The sequence below is a fragment of the Salvelinus alpinus genome, chromosome 29, assembly GCF_045679555.1.
Source record: "Salvelinus alpinus chromosome 29, SLU_Salpinus.1, whole genome shotgun sequence".
Classification (NCBI taxonomy): domain Eukaryota; kingdom Metazoa; phylum Chordata; class Actinopteri; order Salmoniformes; family Salmonidae; genus Salvelinus; species Salvelinus alpinus.
This window is the reverse complement of record NC_092114.1, coordinates 39,794,254-39,811,267: the sequence shown is the minus strand read 5'-3', so window position 1 is coordinate 39,811,267 and position 17,014 is coordinate 39,794,254. Positions and strand designations below refer to the sequence as shown.

Below are 17,014 nucleotides of genomic sequence, written 5' to 3'. Positions count from 1 at the left end.
TTGAAAGTAGTGCACTATATAGGGAATAGGGCACCATTTGGGACCTACTCTATGTCTTAGTGTGGGCTGCCTAAGGTGCAACACACAAACAACATCTAGCGTCCTCTGTCTTCTTCTGTATCGTCCAGTCTGTTGCTTGTAGCTATCTAAGCATTTTGAATGGGAGAAGGGGTAGCAGATGTCAAAATGAAACAGAAGCAGAAATGAAAATAAGAAATATTTTAGAAAAGGGGAAATGTCTACCACACAGGCAAGGAAAATATGCTCTCACACACACACACACACACACACACACACACACACACACACACACACACACACACACACACACACACACACACACACACACACACACACACACACACACACACACACACACACACACACACACACACACACACACAATGTAGACACTTATTTCCCCCTGGTATAATTGTCACGACTTCTGCCGAAGTCGGTCCATCTCCTTGTTCGGCGGTCGACGTCACCGACCTTCTAGACATCACTGATCCATTTTTCATTTTCCATTGGTTTTGTCTTGTCTTCCATCACACCTGGTTCCAATCCCATCAATTACATGTTGTGTATGTAACCCTCTGTTTCCCCTCATGTCCTTGTCGGTGATTGTTTGATTGTATGTATTGGGTTTTGTACCCACTTTCATTATTTTGTGTATGTTGGTTTTCGGAGTTTGTGAGCACTTATTAAACGACTCCGTTTATCCCGAGTTCATTCTCCTGCGCCTGACTTCCCTGCCACCAACACGCACCCATTACAAAAATGCGGTAATCATAGCAGTAATTAAAGACATCTTCCAAATGTGGTTTGTTCTTAATGCTGGAACCCTTCATGGTGAAACTACCAAGTCTGTGTGCGATATTACAACAACCAAGAAGTTATCGCAAACAACGAACACAGCTTTTCTTTCTCTCAGACATCATTGCATGTCCGATAAAACAGCCGAATATGTACTGCAAACAATTTTCTCTTCCCCACGTTGCGCTAGACTCTTCACCTCTGCTGGGACAGACACCCCCTACTGCAGATTCCATCTTTAAAGTTGAGGCAAAATAAACCCGACATATTCACACACACATAATCACAATTAGATCAAGTACACACATATCTTAAAGCAAATGGAATTTCCAGCTGTGAGACATCGTGATGGGAATAGAATGGGCTACATTTACCAATTCACTTGTGCCCACTCTTCTGTGACACCAAAAAACATTGACTTTATAAGTATCTAAGAAACAAGTGCTTAATACTACTTGAGGAAATGTTCACATTGTATTGTGTACAAATTGTATTTTGTGCATTAGTAGTGTGCAATTCTAATGTGACTGCATTGCAGCTGGTTTGGAACAAATGAACATTATCTCAGCAATAAGTATAGATTCTAATGGCAAAGTTCAAATGACGGTTGCTGGGAGTGCTGGGAGCTCGTTAAAAATGGGAGTGCTGGGAGCTCGTTAAAAATGGGAGTTCTGGGCGCTCGTTAAAAAGATGAATGCGGGTGTCCGTATAAGCGTTTCAGAGCACCTCCAAGACTAGGACCTGACGGAGATCCACTCTGGACGGAAATGTTGCGTATTTACTAGCCTCATTCAAGGTATATGCTGGGTTGTGACGGTGTGTGAGGGTTAGTGTCCTACCGAGTGTTTCATTGGAGACCACTAGTCACATGTATCAAGCGTCTCAGAGTAGGAGTGCTGATCTAGGATCAGGTGCTCCCTGTCCATGTAATCTTATTGATTATGATCAAAAAAGAAAAACTGATCCTAGATGAGCAGTCATAGGGCCCCTGATCATTAGCGCTGGTACTTTGACAAGTCTCCCTTTGCGATAAAAAAAGTATTCTGACCTCAATGGGACTTCCTGGTTAAATAAAGGTTAAATAAAATAAAAACTACTGGCACAGGTGGTGCTGTACCAACCCTTGGCTCGGTGGTCCTCCTCCTTGGGGCACTGCCCCCCCTCCCACCACCTCCTCTTCAGGATCTCCAGTCTGTTGTTCTCTGCCAGCTGCAACACCCCCAGAGTGATCTCCTCTTTAAACGGTGAGCCTGGGGAAGAGGTGGAGAGGGGTAGAGGGCGGGAGGGAGAGAGAGAGTTACAGAGAGAGGGAGGAACGGAGAGAGGGAGAGAGAGAAGCAGACAGACAAGGTAGAGAAGGAGAGAAAGAGAGAGAGAACAATATTACTGTATTGTTAATTGTATTTACTATTCATTGTGTATCGCCATGACCTCTTATTGATTTAACTTCCTGTGTCCTTGCTTGGCAATACAAGATAGTGACTTATCGTGCCAATAAAGTTCATTGAATTGAATCGAATCAAGACGGAACGAGGAAGCAAGACAGGATTGGGAGTAAAGAGGGCTTAACAAAGGAGTAGAGAACAGGGTGATGGAGAAAGAAAGAGAGGGAGGGGGTGAGTGAGTGAGAGAGAGAAACATGTATAATTGGAACTCTGCACTACATGTGAGCCAACTGTAACCTTAGAAGTTGACATCCGTGCTGTTGTGTCAACGCAACAAATACCAATTATACATACAAGTCAGAGGTTGTAAGGTGGGCCAGCCAGACATACTGTTAATATGCTGTAATAGGCTAGTTAGCTGGGGTGGAACCTGGGGAAATCACTCTGGGAACTTCCCAGATGGATCGCCGCTAACAAAGCTAACTAAAATGTTAAATGTCAAAATGTTCCCTCTGAGATTTTGACTTTGGGACCTCTGTTCCCAAGCGTTCCACCCCAGTTCCACCCCAGTTCCACCCCAGTTCCACCCCAGTTCCACCCCAGTTCCACCCCCGGCTAATAGGGAAGGTGAAAGAGCTCACACATAGCTGGAGTAAAGACATATATATAATTTAAAAAAAATAAAAAAAACAAGGATCCAAGTCTGTCCTTGAGTCTTTCGTTGAGAACCACCTGCTTGTGTAATATCAAGGCTGCAGAGTAAAAAGCAACTGTAGCCATGGCGACTGGCTTAAAAAAAAAAAAAAAAAGTGGATGATGAGATGTGTGTTATTTCTGACCTTTGGGCTGGAGGGCAACTTAAAGGCATGTTGATGAAAGAAAGAGGAAAAATGTTATCCCTGGTATGTCCTTGAGGGAAATCGGATAGCTCTGAGGCCGACTTTGATGTTTGGAAATTCTGGGAATTCTTGGGGGGGGGGAATGCTTTTCTATGGAATGGAATTATTTGATGATAGATTCGAGGGCTTAACAGATGAAAGAGATGGCAGATATGATGGGAGGCTAAAACAGAGTGACCTATATGGTCATTTGCCCCAAGGCTGTGATATGTAGCCAGGAATCAATCTGAAACATGTGGGTTTAATATTAAAGTGGACCTCCAGCAAGAACATGTAACGTTACATTTATTTTGATCATCAAAATGAAATGAGACAGCGAGGGGTAGGGTGATAAAGTCAAGGTGTAATAACATGGTAAATTAGATGGAATTGCATCAAATAAGAAGAGAGCTCCTGGTGGTTAGGGTCTAAAACCGTAGCCCTTGGTGTCAAGCAGGCCTTCTATCTGGGTGAAGTACTCTCTCTCTCCCAGATCTACCCCCCCCCCCCCCCCTCCACTCACCCAGGGGCATGCCAATGCCGTAGCCCTTGGTGTCGAGCAGACCTCCTATTTGGGTGAGGTTACAGTTGAGGCGGCGGTGGTACTCGTTCATGGTGCTCTCCAGCAGGAAGGCGTATTTTGAGTTGACCACGCGGGCGATGCCCTCCTCCGTGCTCTTCACAAACACACTGGGCTGCTTGGAATGCATGTAGTTCCACATGCGCTGGTACGTCTGGTAGCGCGAGTTCTGTTTATAGGTGTGTTGAAGGTTGTCATGGCAAGAAAAGAAAGGGGAAAGTGCCAACTTTTTGTGATACATTGTGTCTCAAACACACGTACCCCCACCAAATACACAGAACCCCCTATAAAATACACAGGAACCCCCATCAAATACACAGGACCCCCATTCAAATACATAGGACCCCCCCCATCAAATACACAGGACCCCCCCATCAAATACACAGGAACCTCCATCAAATACCCAGGAACCTCCATCAAATACCCAGGAACCCCCACCAAATACACAGGACCCCCCACCAAATACACAGGACCCCCATCAATTACACAGGAACCCTCCCATCAATTACACAGGAACCCCCCATCAAATACATCTGGGGCGCCCACACACACACAATCCATACCATGAAGAAGGTCATGGTAGAGCCTCCTTGGATGGTACCATACTGGATGTTGGTCTGGTCAGCCAGGTCGTCAGGAGACTCGATGGGCACCTCCATCCTCTGAACTGTAAGGAAAGCTGCCAGGTTGGCCGTGTAGGAGGAGATGATGATTAGAGTGAACGCCCACCTGGGAGGGAGGGACAGGGGACAGGCATATTATCACAAGTTACGCTATGGCAAAGTTAAGCCTACTCCTGGGCTCAGTTGTTAGTCCAGAATAGTGTTGCAGAATTACGGTAGCTTTCCCAAAATGTGCAGGTTTTCGAGAAATCATGGTTGCATTTCCTGCTTATTCACTCCTTATTCCTGACTGATTCTTGGAGTCTTCCACCCAGGATTTCTGGAAAACCTGGGTAATTTGAGTAAATTAGCAGAATTTTGCAACCCTAGTCCAGAAACTGGCTTCATATGTGTCCAGTCCACTACCGCATTATATTACACCTTAAAGTGTTGCTCTTGTTCTGAACCTTTGTAAAGGTCAAAGGACAAATTGTTGAAATCTTTCCATTCACAGAGTGCTGTCAACAGTTTTCATGTCAACAGTTACAGTTGTACTGATCTAATGGAACGTTTGTTGATTGTCTGAGCATCTACATAATTATCAAAAAAACGACTACTTTACCCTTTAGGTTGAACACCGTTTTATTCTGAACAGTGCATTGCAGTATCAAGACAATTCAGAGTTAATGGAGCTAACCAACGAGAGTAAAAAAGTGGGGAGGTTTGGTGAAATACACTCTTAGAAAAAAATATGCTATCTCTACCCTAAAAGGGTTCTTTGGCTGTCTCTATAGGAGAACCCTTTGAAGAACCCTTTTGGTTCCAGGTAGAAATCTTTTGGTTCCAGATAGAACTCTTTTGGGTTCCATGTAGAACCCTTTCCACAGAGGGTTCTACATGGAACCCAAAAGGGTTCTACCTGGAACCCAAAAGGGTTCTACCTGGAACCCAAAAAGGTTCTACCTGGAACCAAAAAGGGTTATCCTATGGGGACAGCCGAATAACCCCTTTTGGAACCCTTTTTTCTAAGAGTATACTTCAGTGAAAAGCCATTGTTTGGAGGATTTATTGGCACAATTAGGTTATAACAACAAGGTCATTACCAATGGGAGATAATGTCTAGATGCATTTTACAGTGTAGATCTAGTGTATAAATTGCCTGGCTGGGCTGATGAGACAGTGGATTCCGCAGCCAGATGGAACAGAGTAAATAGGAATTTTAACGTCATAGATTTAGCCGGGGGTAACTTGTGGAATAGACACCGGCTGGAATGCAGTTTTAACCAATCAGCATCCAGGATTAGACCCACCCGTTGTATAATGCGGTATAATATAATTCCCATTAGTATATGACTGCCATCTGGTTGATCTGATGAACAGTAGCTTTGGGAGAAGAGTAAAGCGGAGGAGGAAGTAATACAGAGGTTGATACTGTAGCTAGCCACACACGCGCACCCACACCCACACACCCCCCCCCAACCTCCCTCCCACACAACCCATACACACTCACCAGACCCCGGAGACGCAGCGTGTGGACAGGGCGCGGGGCATAATCTCAGAGCCCTGCTGCATGAAGCCTCCCACGGGGAACCACAGGCTGTTGCCCAGGGTGTACTGGTTCTCCAGCATGTCCTTGCGCCCCATCAGACACGGGTGAGGGTTGTACCACTCATAGGGACTCAACCTGGGAGGTGGACAGAGAGAAGCGTGGACTATTTAGTCTTCAACATATGATTTTTACATAATAGCATCATGTCAAAATGAGTGAAAAAGGATCCCCAAAATTGCATTTCATAACCTCTCTATTAGATAAGTAGACGAGGGAAAGGAGATTTGGGGCACATTAGATATAAGATGCGACCTCTGTATAACCTGGTCCCTGATCTGTACGTGCTGCATAGCCACCAGGCTACTCTATCTAGAGTGTATGCAGGTTGAGGTGTCCCCCAGCCCAGTAGGTGGCGTAGTTAGTTACCTGGCGGCTAGGAAGAGCACACAACTGACAGCCAGGTAGGCCAGCAGCATGAAGAGCCACACGGCTGGAGAGAACGGGTCCAGGAAGGAGAAATAACCTGGCTTCCGTCCCTGATTGGAGGATGAAGACAAAGATGGTGTTAACGGAGATCAATACCAGATGGTGCAGTTCAGATTTCAAACACAAGGGGACAAAGTATTGGCATTGATTTCATTACAGACTGGGCAATGTGAGTACAGGACCATATCCACCATTGCACAATGTAGCAAAAGGTTTTGCAATAGAAGATGAAAACAAGTGTTTCTTATTGGACAAGTTCCGGTAGTCCCTCACTGTTTCAGCCCGTTTTCTTCCATTTGGTGCCTAATGAATACGACTCAGGACAGCTTGAGTAATTACATTGATAATGGTTTTCCTGCATGCTCTGTAAACCCTTGGGGGACTGAATATACTCGACTACAGAGCTGGGTTTCCGTTAGCTGGTAATAGCCGGCTTTTGGCCTATAAAAAAAGTGTATAAATAAATAAAACATCGCAAAATGACCCTTTTTAGGCTATTCATTGATGGACATACCAGTCGATGGAAATGCATTTGACTGGGCATGCTTATCGGTCTATAGGTTCATTTGCATACTTTTGTGAAATGAAATTGGCTCGTGTGTACAGTATATCCGTTACGCATCGTATTAATCACAAGCTTGCTTATAGCAAACGTACACAGAGCCAATGAGCTGAGAATCGGTCAGGACAACGGCGAGAGCTGCTAGTTTAAATGCAACGGAAGGCAGGCTTGCGTCATCAGCGCAACACACATTTTGGAACGAACATGGGCACGTAGGCCACGTGCGCATTGCTGCGCTTATAATGTGAATAAATAATCGTTTGTTAACATTTGAAGCTAAACGTTCTGATCTGTTGCATCAGACTCATTGCTTTTTTGACGTTTATTTTTGTATTTTTTTTTACTGGTTGTATGAATTTGGGATGTTTCGTCCCAGAGTCTGTTTGGAACAGGCTATTTCTCTCTAGACCAACTGATAAATAGAATATATCAACTTCTAGTATGGGGGATAGTACATCTGCATAGGCTAGTGGTTTTGCTGTTCATTACTCGTGTTGTTGGCTGAGGACATCTTCAGTGTCCATCAGAATTTGGTAAGAAGGAACCGCACGTTGCATCCTCGACTTACACGTTCTGTTAAATATGAAATCTAAATGTGATTTCTGTCATTCTGAGCACCATGGGTGGGACGCCCTAATTAGGTTACGCACACAATGCATATGGGTCAGGTAAATTTCTCAAATTTCCGGTAAATTACAATATTGCCAGTCAAATGCCCGGTGCCACATTTTCATAAGGATACCCTGCTACAGAGTAATGTGGCTTGTTTGCTGTCCATATGTGATAATTCCTTTTTGGATGAATATGGTTGGGTGACACTTCAGTTTAAGGTCTGCTTATGAACTGCTTATAATCATCAAGCTATTGTTTGAATACATGCCTATTCATTGTATTGACTTGTATATGATTACGTGTCCTCATAATAAATGATTTATGCACTGTACTCGCCAATGTTACTAAATACATCCACAGCTGATAGACAGTTTACAACCAAGCCATTTTATAATGGTCTATAAACAGATTAAGTGTTACCCGAGGTAGTAACAACTAAGCCATATAGGGAACAATGTACAAAACGGAGCATTTTCCACTGTAGCCCTGGTCCAGCCTGAGGCTTTCTAAAACCTTCTGGTATTATCAAATCAGACCAAATGTTATACTGGGGAAATTGCATTTTCATAGCTAGAACTGACACTAAGGACATGGGAAGAGCACCAACTCCCACAGTGGAAAAGCACCAACATAGTACAGCACACATAATCTGTAGTCAATGGCAGTGCCTTACCCATAGTGATAAATCATAACTTAATGGATTTGTCTCTGTGGTCATCTTACCAAATGGACTCTGTACAGGATGCTGATGCCCAGAGACATGAAGGGTTTGGAGAAATCTATGACCTTCTCCCTCTCTGAGGTGATGGTGAACCCAGCTACCGCCAAGTCTGCTTTCTGTGGGAGAGAGGGATGGAGATGGATAGGGGGGTAGAGAGCGCGACAGAGAGACAGGAGAGATAGAGAGAGAGAGAGAGCAATCGAGAGAGAAAGAGAGTGAGAAGGGGGAGAGAGAGAAAGTGAGAGAAGGGAGAGAGAGAGAGAGAGCGAGAGAAAGGAGAGAGAGAGAGAGCAAGAGAAAGGAGAGAGAGATGGAGAGAAAGAAGGGGGAGAGAGATAGAGAGAGAAAGAATGAGAAAGAAAGACAGCGAAAGGGAGGGAGAGAGAAAATACAGAGACAGATATAAGACAGAGGGGAGTCGAAGAAAGAGGGAGTGAGAGCAGAGAGATGGAGAGATACAGATTAAAAAAAGGGGTCAATTGGGGTTATCGAGGAGAACTTGAAAGCAGTCTTGACATATAGGAGCCCTGCAGGGGTGAGTGTAGACTCCGTAGTGTAAGAGGAGGAGGGGAAGATTCTTCAAGAGCGAGGTAGAGAGGAAGGAGAGGGGAAGGAAACACCATAGAGGACAGAGTCATCATAGAGTGCATGGCTGATCCAACAAAAACAAGACCCCAGACACCTCTCTGTTCCTTAACTACATATTAATTGATTAATGAGGACATACTCATTAACGAGTTTCACCCACTTTCATCAGGCAGTAGCAGGAGAGAAGAGCGGGAGAGAGGGGGGTGGGTAAGTGTGTTATTCAATGAAGTGTTTAGGGAATGTTAGTTTTTGTGTGTGGTTATTGCATAACGATGCTTATTTAAAAATTAAGTGAGAGTGTGTGTGTTTTCATGGAATTTACATAACCTTGTGTGTGTGTGTGTGTGTGGGGGGGGGGGGGGCTCCATTAGTGTGTGTCTCTCCGTGTGTGCCACCAAGAGTGTGTCCACTCCACACGAGTGCATGTGTGTGGTGTGTGTGCGCGCGTGTACACGTGTTCATCCACGTGTGTGCGACAGAGACATTAGCCTCTTAACGAGTTGGTTGGGTCACGCATGGCTCCACTACCCCACCAGCCCCACTCACACAAGGGGAAGGTAAGGTCATTACAGACGTCATCATCATTATCATTACCATTATCAGTAACAACGTTATTAGACACTATCGGGAGTCGAGATAGGGCCACACAGATAGCATCAGTAATTGCAGTTGTCGTTTTGAGTGGTGGCAACATTAGCTCAAAACGATGTTACGGCAACAGCAAGTGTGGTAAAATAATGGGTGGGTCTGTGGCGTTGTGGCCAAAATATCCTTCGCATTCACAAACAAAATAGAAACAGTAGTCCCTGTTGTTGTTGTTACGGAAAGAGCAGTTGAAAGAGCTTTGAGTGCCTTGCGGATTCCAATACATTTTGCTGCGTCAGCTGCTACCGCAAGGGACTATTTACGGGAGAGTTGAGATTCATAGACTTGAGTTGGCTCAATGTAAACAAACACATACAAACAGTATGTTGTAAAAGCTGTGACAAGGGATGCAACATTCTGGTTACTTTCCCCAAATTCCCCAGTTTTACAGAAATCCTGGTTGGAAGATTCCTGCAATTAATAAGCAAGAAATCTGAGAATCCTCTTACCAGGATTTGGGGAAAGTTCTATACCACTAAGTTCTATACCACTAACAGCTACAGGTTAGCACGACTATTAGCAGACTTTGATCAGTGGTCACCAACCACGGTACTAGAGAGCTTAGCAGGTTTTTGTTCCATCCCTGCACTAAAACCTGATTAAAGAAATCAACTAATCATCACAACTTAGATGAATTGTATCAGGTATTGTAGTGCAGAGCTGGGCCAAAGCCAGACATCCCTATAGCTCTCCAAGACCAAGGATTCTATCCAGGTTAGTTACCATGCCGAATATTTAAGGCTGACTTTGACTGATTGAAGACCCACCCTATTGACCCACCATTACAGCCAGTCGTCTGGATGGTGTTTGTGTGTGTGTGTGTGTGTATGTATGATAGAGTGAGAGAGTGTGTGTGTGTGTGTGTGTGTGTATGTATGATAGAGTGAGAGAGTGTGTGTGTGTGTGTGTGTGTGTGTGTGTGTGTGTGTGTGTATGTATGATAGAGTGAGAGAGTGTGTGTGTGTGTGTGTGTGTGTGTGTGTGTGTGTGTGTGTGTGTGTGTGTGTGTGTGTGTGTGTGTGTGTGTGTGTGTGTGTGTGTGTGTGTGTGTGTGTGTGTGTGTGCACTTACCCTATTGATGAGCTCTCCCACCATGCCTGTCCAGGAACCATTTGGTTCAGGCGCTCCGTACAGACCGTCATCCACCAGCTTGATCCTGAAGGAGAACTTCAACATGTCCGACAGCTCTCTTAACATGTCCACACAGAAGCCCTGGTACCGGTCGTTTCCCTGCAGCTCCTGGTAGTTGGACTTATGCATCACATACGGGTTCTCCTGCAATAGCAGGAAATCAAAAGGCATTTACCGAAACGTGTTGATTAAAAAAAGTATATATATATATATATCTATACACTCGCTCTTGTCTTTTGTTACTAGCACTGACTTGGTTGATAGCCACTTATTAAGGAAAACATTTGATCACTATGACTGTGAGATGTGGTTGTCTCACCTAGCAATCCTCAGATGAATGCACTAACTAACTATCTCTGGAATAAGAACGTCTGCTAAGTGACTAAAATGTAAATCTATATGTAATATGTTTTTTTGAAGTAAACGGCTGAATATCTCTTCATCATAATTCAAAGAAGGAACAGTGTCCTGAAGCATTTAGTAAGGGCTGAATCTTCACTTGGAATGTGTGCACACACCCTCATTTACATATATTGTAATTTCTCGCATATATAGGTCACTGGCAAAATGATTTGTCACTAAGCGGCAATAAGCGACCTATTAGACACGAATGACATTAACATCTACTTAGCACTTACTTGATCAGGTGTAAAGAACAGATATTACAAGTTACCGTACAATAAAATGATTAGTGTACCTCTGACTGACTCTTTTTTTATTTTTCTTCTTGCTAAATTAAACTTCATCTTGTTTTAACCCAAAATGGCCAACAGAAAACCAACAGTTTCACATTCTACCAATGCAAATTTGCGAAAACCACAATGTCTTTACCAATATGGTGGTGACGATGAGCGTCTTGTTAGCTAACGTCTCCGACATGTTGATGTCCAGAGACGTCGAGTTCATCGCCAACGTGTTGTTAGAGTACCAGATTCCGATCTATACACGGGGATGACGAAGGAAAGAAAAGGATTGGGAGAGGGGGAGGGGGGACGAAGAGAAAGAGATAGACAATAGGGGTAAACCCGTGATCAATGTGTATGCATTCGTCAATACGTATAGTGCATCTAACTCCAGTTCTTGTCAAATCAACTCATAAATAGAGCCATTCAAACCCGACCCCACCGTGACCCAGTCACATTTGAGCCCATTACCCCTTGACCCCCTGACCTCTTTATGACCCCCATGGTGCTTCTCCAGGATCCTCAGGGTATAGTTTGTCCTCTGGCCTTTGCTGTTGAACTCCACCCTGCCGGTCAACCCATCATACTCCACCTGAGAGAAAGAGAAAGAGAGAGAAAGAGAGAGAAAGAGAAAGGGAGTGAGGAAGAGACACAGAGAGAGAGACAGAGACGGAGTGAGGGAGAGAGAGAGAGAGAGAGAGGGGGGAAGCAAGAGAGTGAAAAACAAAATGTATTCTTTCAAGTAGCCAGAGAGAGAGAGTGTAGCAAATAGAGAGAAAAATTATGTTGGACAGAAAGAGAGGGGAGGGACAGAGAAACAGAGCGAAAGACAGAGGGAGAGATTCAGCCCAGACAAACAAACTAGGCGATAGCTAGGCTTGGCGGCGGTATATTAGATGGCTGAGAGTGGCGAGAGAGACAGAGAGATGTATGGCTAAAACAAAAGGCAAGCAGAGAGACGGAGGGTGCAGCGTGGAGAGAGAGACTCGGGATGAATTATACCCTGAAAGAGAGGTAGAATGAGAGATGCCCAAACGAGGAACAACAGAGCGGGGGAAAGAGGGGGGAGAGGAGAGGAACCACTGCCAAAGAGAGTGTACGAATGATGGAATGATGCACGGAGAGCGAGAAAACATTGTCTGAGACTGAAGAGAGATGAGTGGAGAAACAGATGGTGGAAGATACGAAGTGGCAGACTCCGATAGGAGGTGGAATGAAGGAGGAAGCGAGGATGGAGAGAAAATAAGCTGCCCAGCAGAGCACTACAATGAAGATCGGAAGAATACCATCAACACCACAACCTACAACAACCACAAAACAAGAGCAGTAGTATACAGGGCAGAACAGGGCTCCGGGCAGCCGAGCGGAAATGGAGGAAAACTCGCCTCCCTGCGGACCTGGCATCCTTTCACTCCCTCCTCTCTACATTCTCCTCTTCTATCTCTGCTGCTAAAGCCACTTTCTACCACTCTAAATTCCAAGCATCTGCCTCTAACCCTAGGAAGCTCTTTGCCACCTTCTCCTCCCTCCTGAATCCTCCTCCCCCCCCCCCCCCCCTCCTCCCTCTCTGCGGATGACTTCGTCAACCATTTTGAAAAGAAGGTCGACGACATCCGATCATCGTTTGCTAAGTCAAACGACACCGCTGGTTCTGCTCACACTGCCCTACCCTGTGCTTTGACCTCTTTCTCCCCTCTCTCTCCAGATGAAATCTTGCGTCTTGTGACGGCCGGCCGCCCAACAACCTGCCCGCTTGACCCTATCCCCTCCTCTCTTCTCCAGACCATTTCCGAAGACCTTCTCCCCTACCTCACCTCGCTCATCAACTCATCCTTGACCGCTGGCTACGTCCCTTCCGCCTTCAAGAGAGCGAGAGTTGCACCCCTTCTGAAAAAACCTACACTCGATCCCTCTGATGTCAACAACTACAGACCAGTATCCCTTCTTTCTTTTCTCTCCAAAACTCTTGAACGTGCCGTCCTTGGCCAGCTCTCCTGCTATCTCTCTCAGAATGACCTTCTTGATCCAAATCAGTCAGGTTTCAAGACTAGTCATTCAACTGAGACTGCTCTTCTCTGTGTCACGGAGGCGCTCCGCACTGCTAAAGCTAACTCTCTCTCCTCTGCTCTCATCCTTCTAGACCTATCGGCTGCCTTTGATACTGTGAACCATCAGATCCTCCTCTCCACCCTCTCCGAGTTGGGCATCTCCGGCGCGGCCCACGCTTGGATTGCGTCCTACCTGACAGGTCGCTCCTACCAGGTGGCGTGGCGAGAATCTGTCTCCACACCACGTGCTCTCACCACTGGTGTCCCCCAGGGCTCTGTTCTAGGCCCTCTCCTATTCTCGCTATACACCAAGTCACTTGGCTCTGTCATATCCTCACATGGTCTCTCCTATCATTGCTATGCAGACGACACACAATTAATCTTCTCCTTTCCCCCTTCTGATAACCAGGTGGCGAATCGCATCTCTGCATGTCTGGCAGACATATCAGTGTGGATGACGGATCACCACCTCAAGCTGAACCTCGGCAAGACGGAGCTGCTCTTCCTCCCGGGGAAGGACTGCCCGTTCCATGATCTTGCCATCACGGTTGACAACTCCATTGTGTCCTCCTCCCAGAGCGCTAAGAACCTTGGCGTGATCCTGGACAACACCCTGTCGTTCTCAACCAACATCAAGGCGGTGACCCGTTCCTGTAGGTTCATGCTCTACAACATTCGCAGAGTACGACCCTGCCTCACACAGGAAGCGGCGCAGGTCCTAATCCAGGCACTTGTCATCTCCCGTCTGGATTACTGCAACTCGCTGTTGGCTGGGCTCCCTGCCTGTGCGATTAAACCCCTACAACTCATCCAGAACGCCGCAGCCCGTCTGGTGTTCAACCTTCCCAAGTTCTCTCACGTCACCCCGCTCCTCCGCTCTCTCCACTGGCTTCCAGTTGAAGCTCGCATCCGCTACAAGACCATGGTGCTTGCCTACGGAGCTGTGAGGGGAACGGCACCTCCGTACCTTCAGGCTCTGATCAGGCCCTACACCCAAACAAGGGCACTGCGTTCATCCACCTCTGGCCTGCTCGCCTCCCTACCTCTGAGGAAGTACAGCTCCCGCTCAGCCCAGTCAAAACTGTTCGCTGCTCTGGCACCCCAATGGTGGAACAAACTCCCCCACGAAGCCAGGTCAGCGGAATCAATCACCACCTTCCGGAGACACCTGAAACCCCACCTTTTTAAGGAATACCTAGGATAGGATAAAGTAATCCTTCTAACCCCCCCCCCCCCCCCCCCCTTAGAGTTAGATGCACTATTGTAAAGTGGTTGTTCCACTGGACATCATAAGGTGAATGCACCAACTTGTAAGTCGCTCTGGATAAGAGCGTCTGCTAAATGACTTAAATGTATACGTGACAACATACGAATGCCCCAAAGGCGACACGAAGGTTATAAGATAGTGCTTCAAGCACTAACGTTTTGCTAGGTGGAGCTGTGCTATTCACTAGTTAACCTACTGGTAGAGTTGGGGTCAATTCCAAACCAACTCAGTCAATTGCTCAATAATTCCGGAGTCACTTCATGAATTGCAAAGTTATATCACTTTTATTTTATGAGCTGAAATGCCATTCATCCCGCAAATGTACTGATTTTAAATGGATTTGCCCCGCAACCCTTGTTTCTTCTGTAGTTCATGACCAAAGGTAGCCATGTTTTGGCTAAGCATGGAATCTATTAGAACCTGACTGGTCTCTATTCAACAACATCACATTGTTGCCTTGGCAGGAGAACGAGTTGGCTACGTGGACAAATGCATAAATAGCTAGCCACTCTAGTTGGGACAATGTTCAGTAACAGGTGGATGTACCATGCTATGTTGCATATTTCCACTAAGCACTGGACCTATTGGGACGATGTTACATTGTTGCCTGGGCAAGACAACAATGAGTTGGCTTATATGCAGGTGGCACAATTGGCTAGTTTGGACAACATGCAGGAAAGAAAAACCACACTGGTGAACTAAAGGTTTCTGTAGTCAACAAAACTTACAACAACATTACAATGGGATAGTTGGGACAGCATTGGGACAGTGTTGAGACAGTATTGGGACAGCATCGGGACAGTATTGGGACAGTATTGGGACAGCATCGGGACAGTATTGGGACAGCATCGGGACAGTATTGGGACAGTATTGAGACAGTATTGGGACAGCATCGGGACAGTGTTGGGACAGTATTGGGACAGCATCGGGACAGTATTGGGACAGTATTGAGTAAAGAGAGAGCAGGTGTGGGTACCATGCGCAGGTAGTTCATCAGGCTGGTGCCATGCTGCCAGATCTGAGGAGTGGTGCAGCTGAGCGGCTTCACTCCAATCTCCTGACTCCGGTTGAGCTCACGCACCGCCCCCACCACCACATGCACCGCATCAAACATGAGAGCCGACGACAGCTGTGGGAGAGAGAGAATAGTTGATACTAATGTTCTCAGAGAGAGAGTAAGAAAGACATAGGGAGGGGGGGAAAGGAAAGAGAGACGGAGAGAGGCACAATGGCAGAGAGAGAAAGAGAGAGAAAGATGAGGGAGGCAGGCATAAGGATAGAGAGAGAGATGGAGAAAGAAAGACAGAAACATTGAGATAGATGTAACATTTCTCAGTCAACAAGGTGGCACTGTGGTCTGTGCCAAAGCGATGTGATTCAATCAAACCTTGAAGGGATACGTTGGGATTTTGGCAATGAGGCCCTTTATCTACTTCCCCAGAGTCAGATGAACTCGTGGAAACCATTTTTATGTCTCTGTGTCCAGTATGAAGGCTGTTAGGGGTCGTTTTGTGAACCAATGCTAACTAGCGTTAGCGCAATGACTGGAAGCATGTTAGTTAGCAATTGTGCTAGCGCTAGTTAGCAACTTCCATCTGACTGGGGAAGTAGATAAAGGGCCTCAATGCCAAAATCCCGAACTATCCCTTGAACATTAATGACATCTGGTTAGGCATCAGTCAACCGGACAGAGTGTGAATCACACAGATTGTGAGTGACAGCATGGCAATCTGTGTACCTCGACTGTCAGTTTGATTGTGTCAAAAGGAATAGTGATAAAGTCTGTGTATGAGGCTGGTGGGAGGGGCTATAGGAGAACGGGCTCATCGTAATGGCTGGATTGGCATTAATGGAACGGAGTCAAACGGGGTTTCCATATGTTTGATACCGTTCCGTTTCTCCCATTCCAGCCATTACCACCAGCCTCCTCTGCTCTGTATGACCTAGAAATGTACGAGTAAATGTGTGGCATTGCACGTACGAGTAAGTGTATGAGTGAGAATGTATGAGGGAATGTGAAATTGGATGTCATTATACTGTTATAGTATAAAATATATAATGCTAGAGCAGTATAAGTTAGTATCGAGAGTATACGGGTAGTAGTCAAAATATGTACGGGTAACACCAGGAGGGTAACTTAGCAGTAGTGAGTACACAAGAAAAATACTTGGCTGACACGATATGAGTAAGTTACTGTAGCAGTATATGAGTAAGTTTCTGTAGTAGTATATGTGTCACGCCCTGATCTGAGTCACCTGTCCTTGTGCTTGTCTCCACCCCCTGCAGGTGTCGCTTATTATCCCCGGTGTAATTATCCCTGTGTTTCCTGTCTCCCTGTGCCAGTTTGTCTTGTTTGTCAAGTCAACCAACGTTTTTGTGTCTCAGCTCCTGCTTTTCCCAGTCTCTCTTTTCTCGCCCTCTTGGTTTTGACCCTTGCCTGTCCTGACTCTGAGCCCGCCTG

At 45.8% G+C, this 17,014-nt stretch overlaps 1 protein-coding gene across 4 annotated transcripts in view; it reads right to left on the bottom strand.

Moving 5' to 3' along the window:
* Nucleotides 1-17,014, bottom strand: part of LOC139559003 (glutamate receptor ionotropic, kainate 5-like) — a 92,415-nt gene that overhangs the window by 4,043 nt on the left and 71,358 nt on the right. For all 4 annotated transcript variants that reach the window (XM_071374591.1, XM_071374590.1, XM_071374593.1 and 1 more), the window contains exons 10-19: nucleotides 15,530-15,682; nucleotides 11,726-11,830; nucleotides 11,387-11,494; nucleotides 10,496-10,699; nucleotides 8,194-8,307; nucleotides 6,237-6,346; nucleotides 5,772-5,945; nucleotides 4,223-4,388; nucleotides 3,603-3,828; nucleotides 1,938-2,066 (exon numbers count right to left, since the gene is read on the bottom strand). In XM_071374591.1, coding sequence (XP_071230692.1) covers nucleotides 1,938-2,066; nucleotides 3,603-3,828; nucleotides 4,223-4,388; nucleotides 5,772-5,945; nucleotides 6,237-6,346; nucleotides 8,194-8,307; nucleotides 10,496-10,699; nucleotides 11,387-11,494; nucleotides 11,726-11,830; nucleotides 15,530-15,682 — 1,489 coding nt within the window. The remainder of the gene's footprint in view (nucleotides 1-1,937; nucleotides 2,067-3,602; nucleotides 3,829-4,222; nucleotides 4,389-5,771; nucleotides 5,946-6,236; nucleotides 6,347-8,193; nucleotides 8,308-10,495; nucleotides 10,700-11,386; nucleotides 11,495-11,725; nucleotides 11,831-15,529; nucleotides 15,683-17,014) is intronic.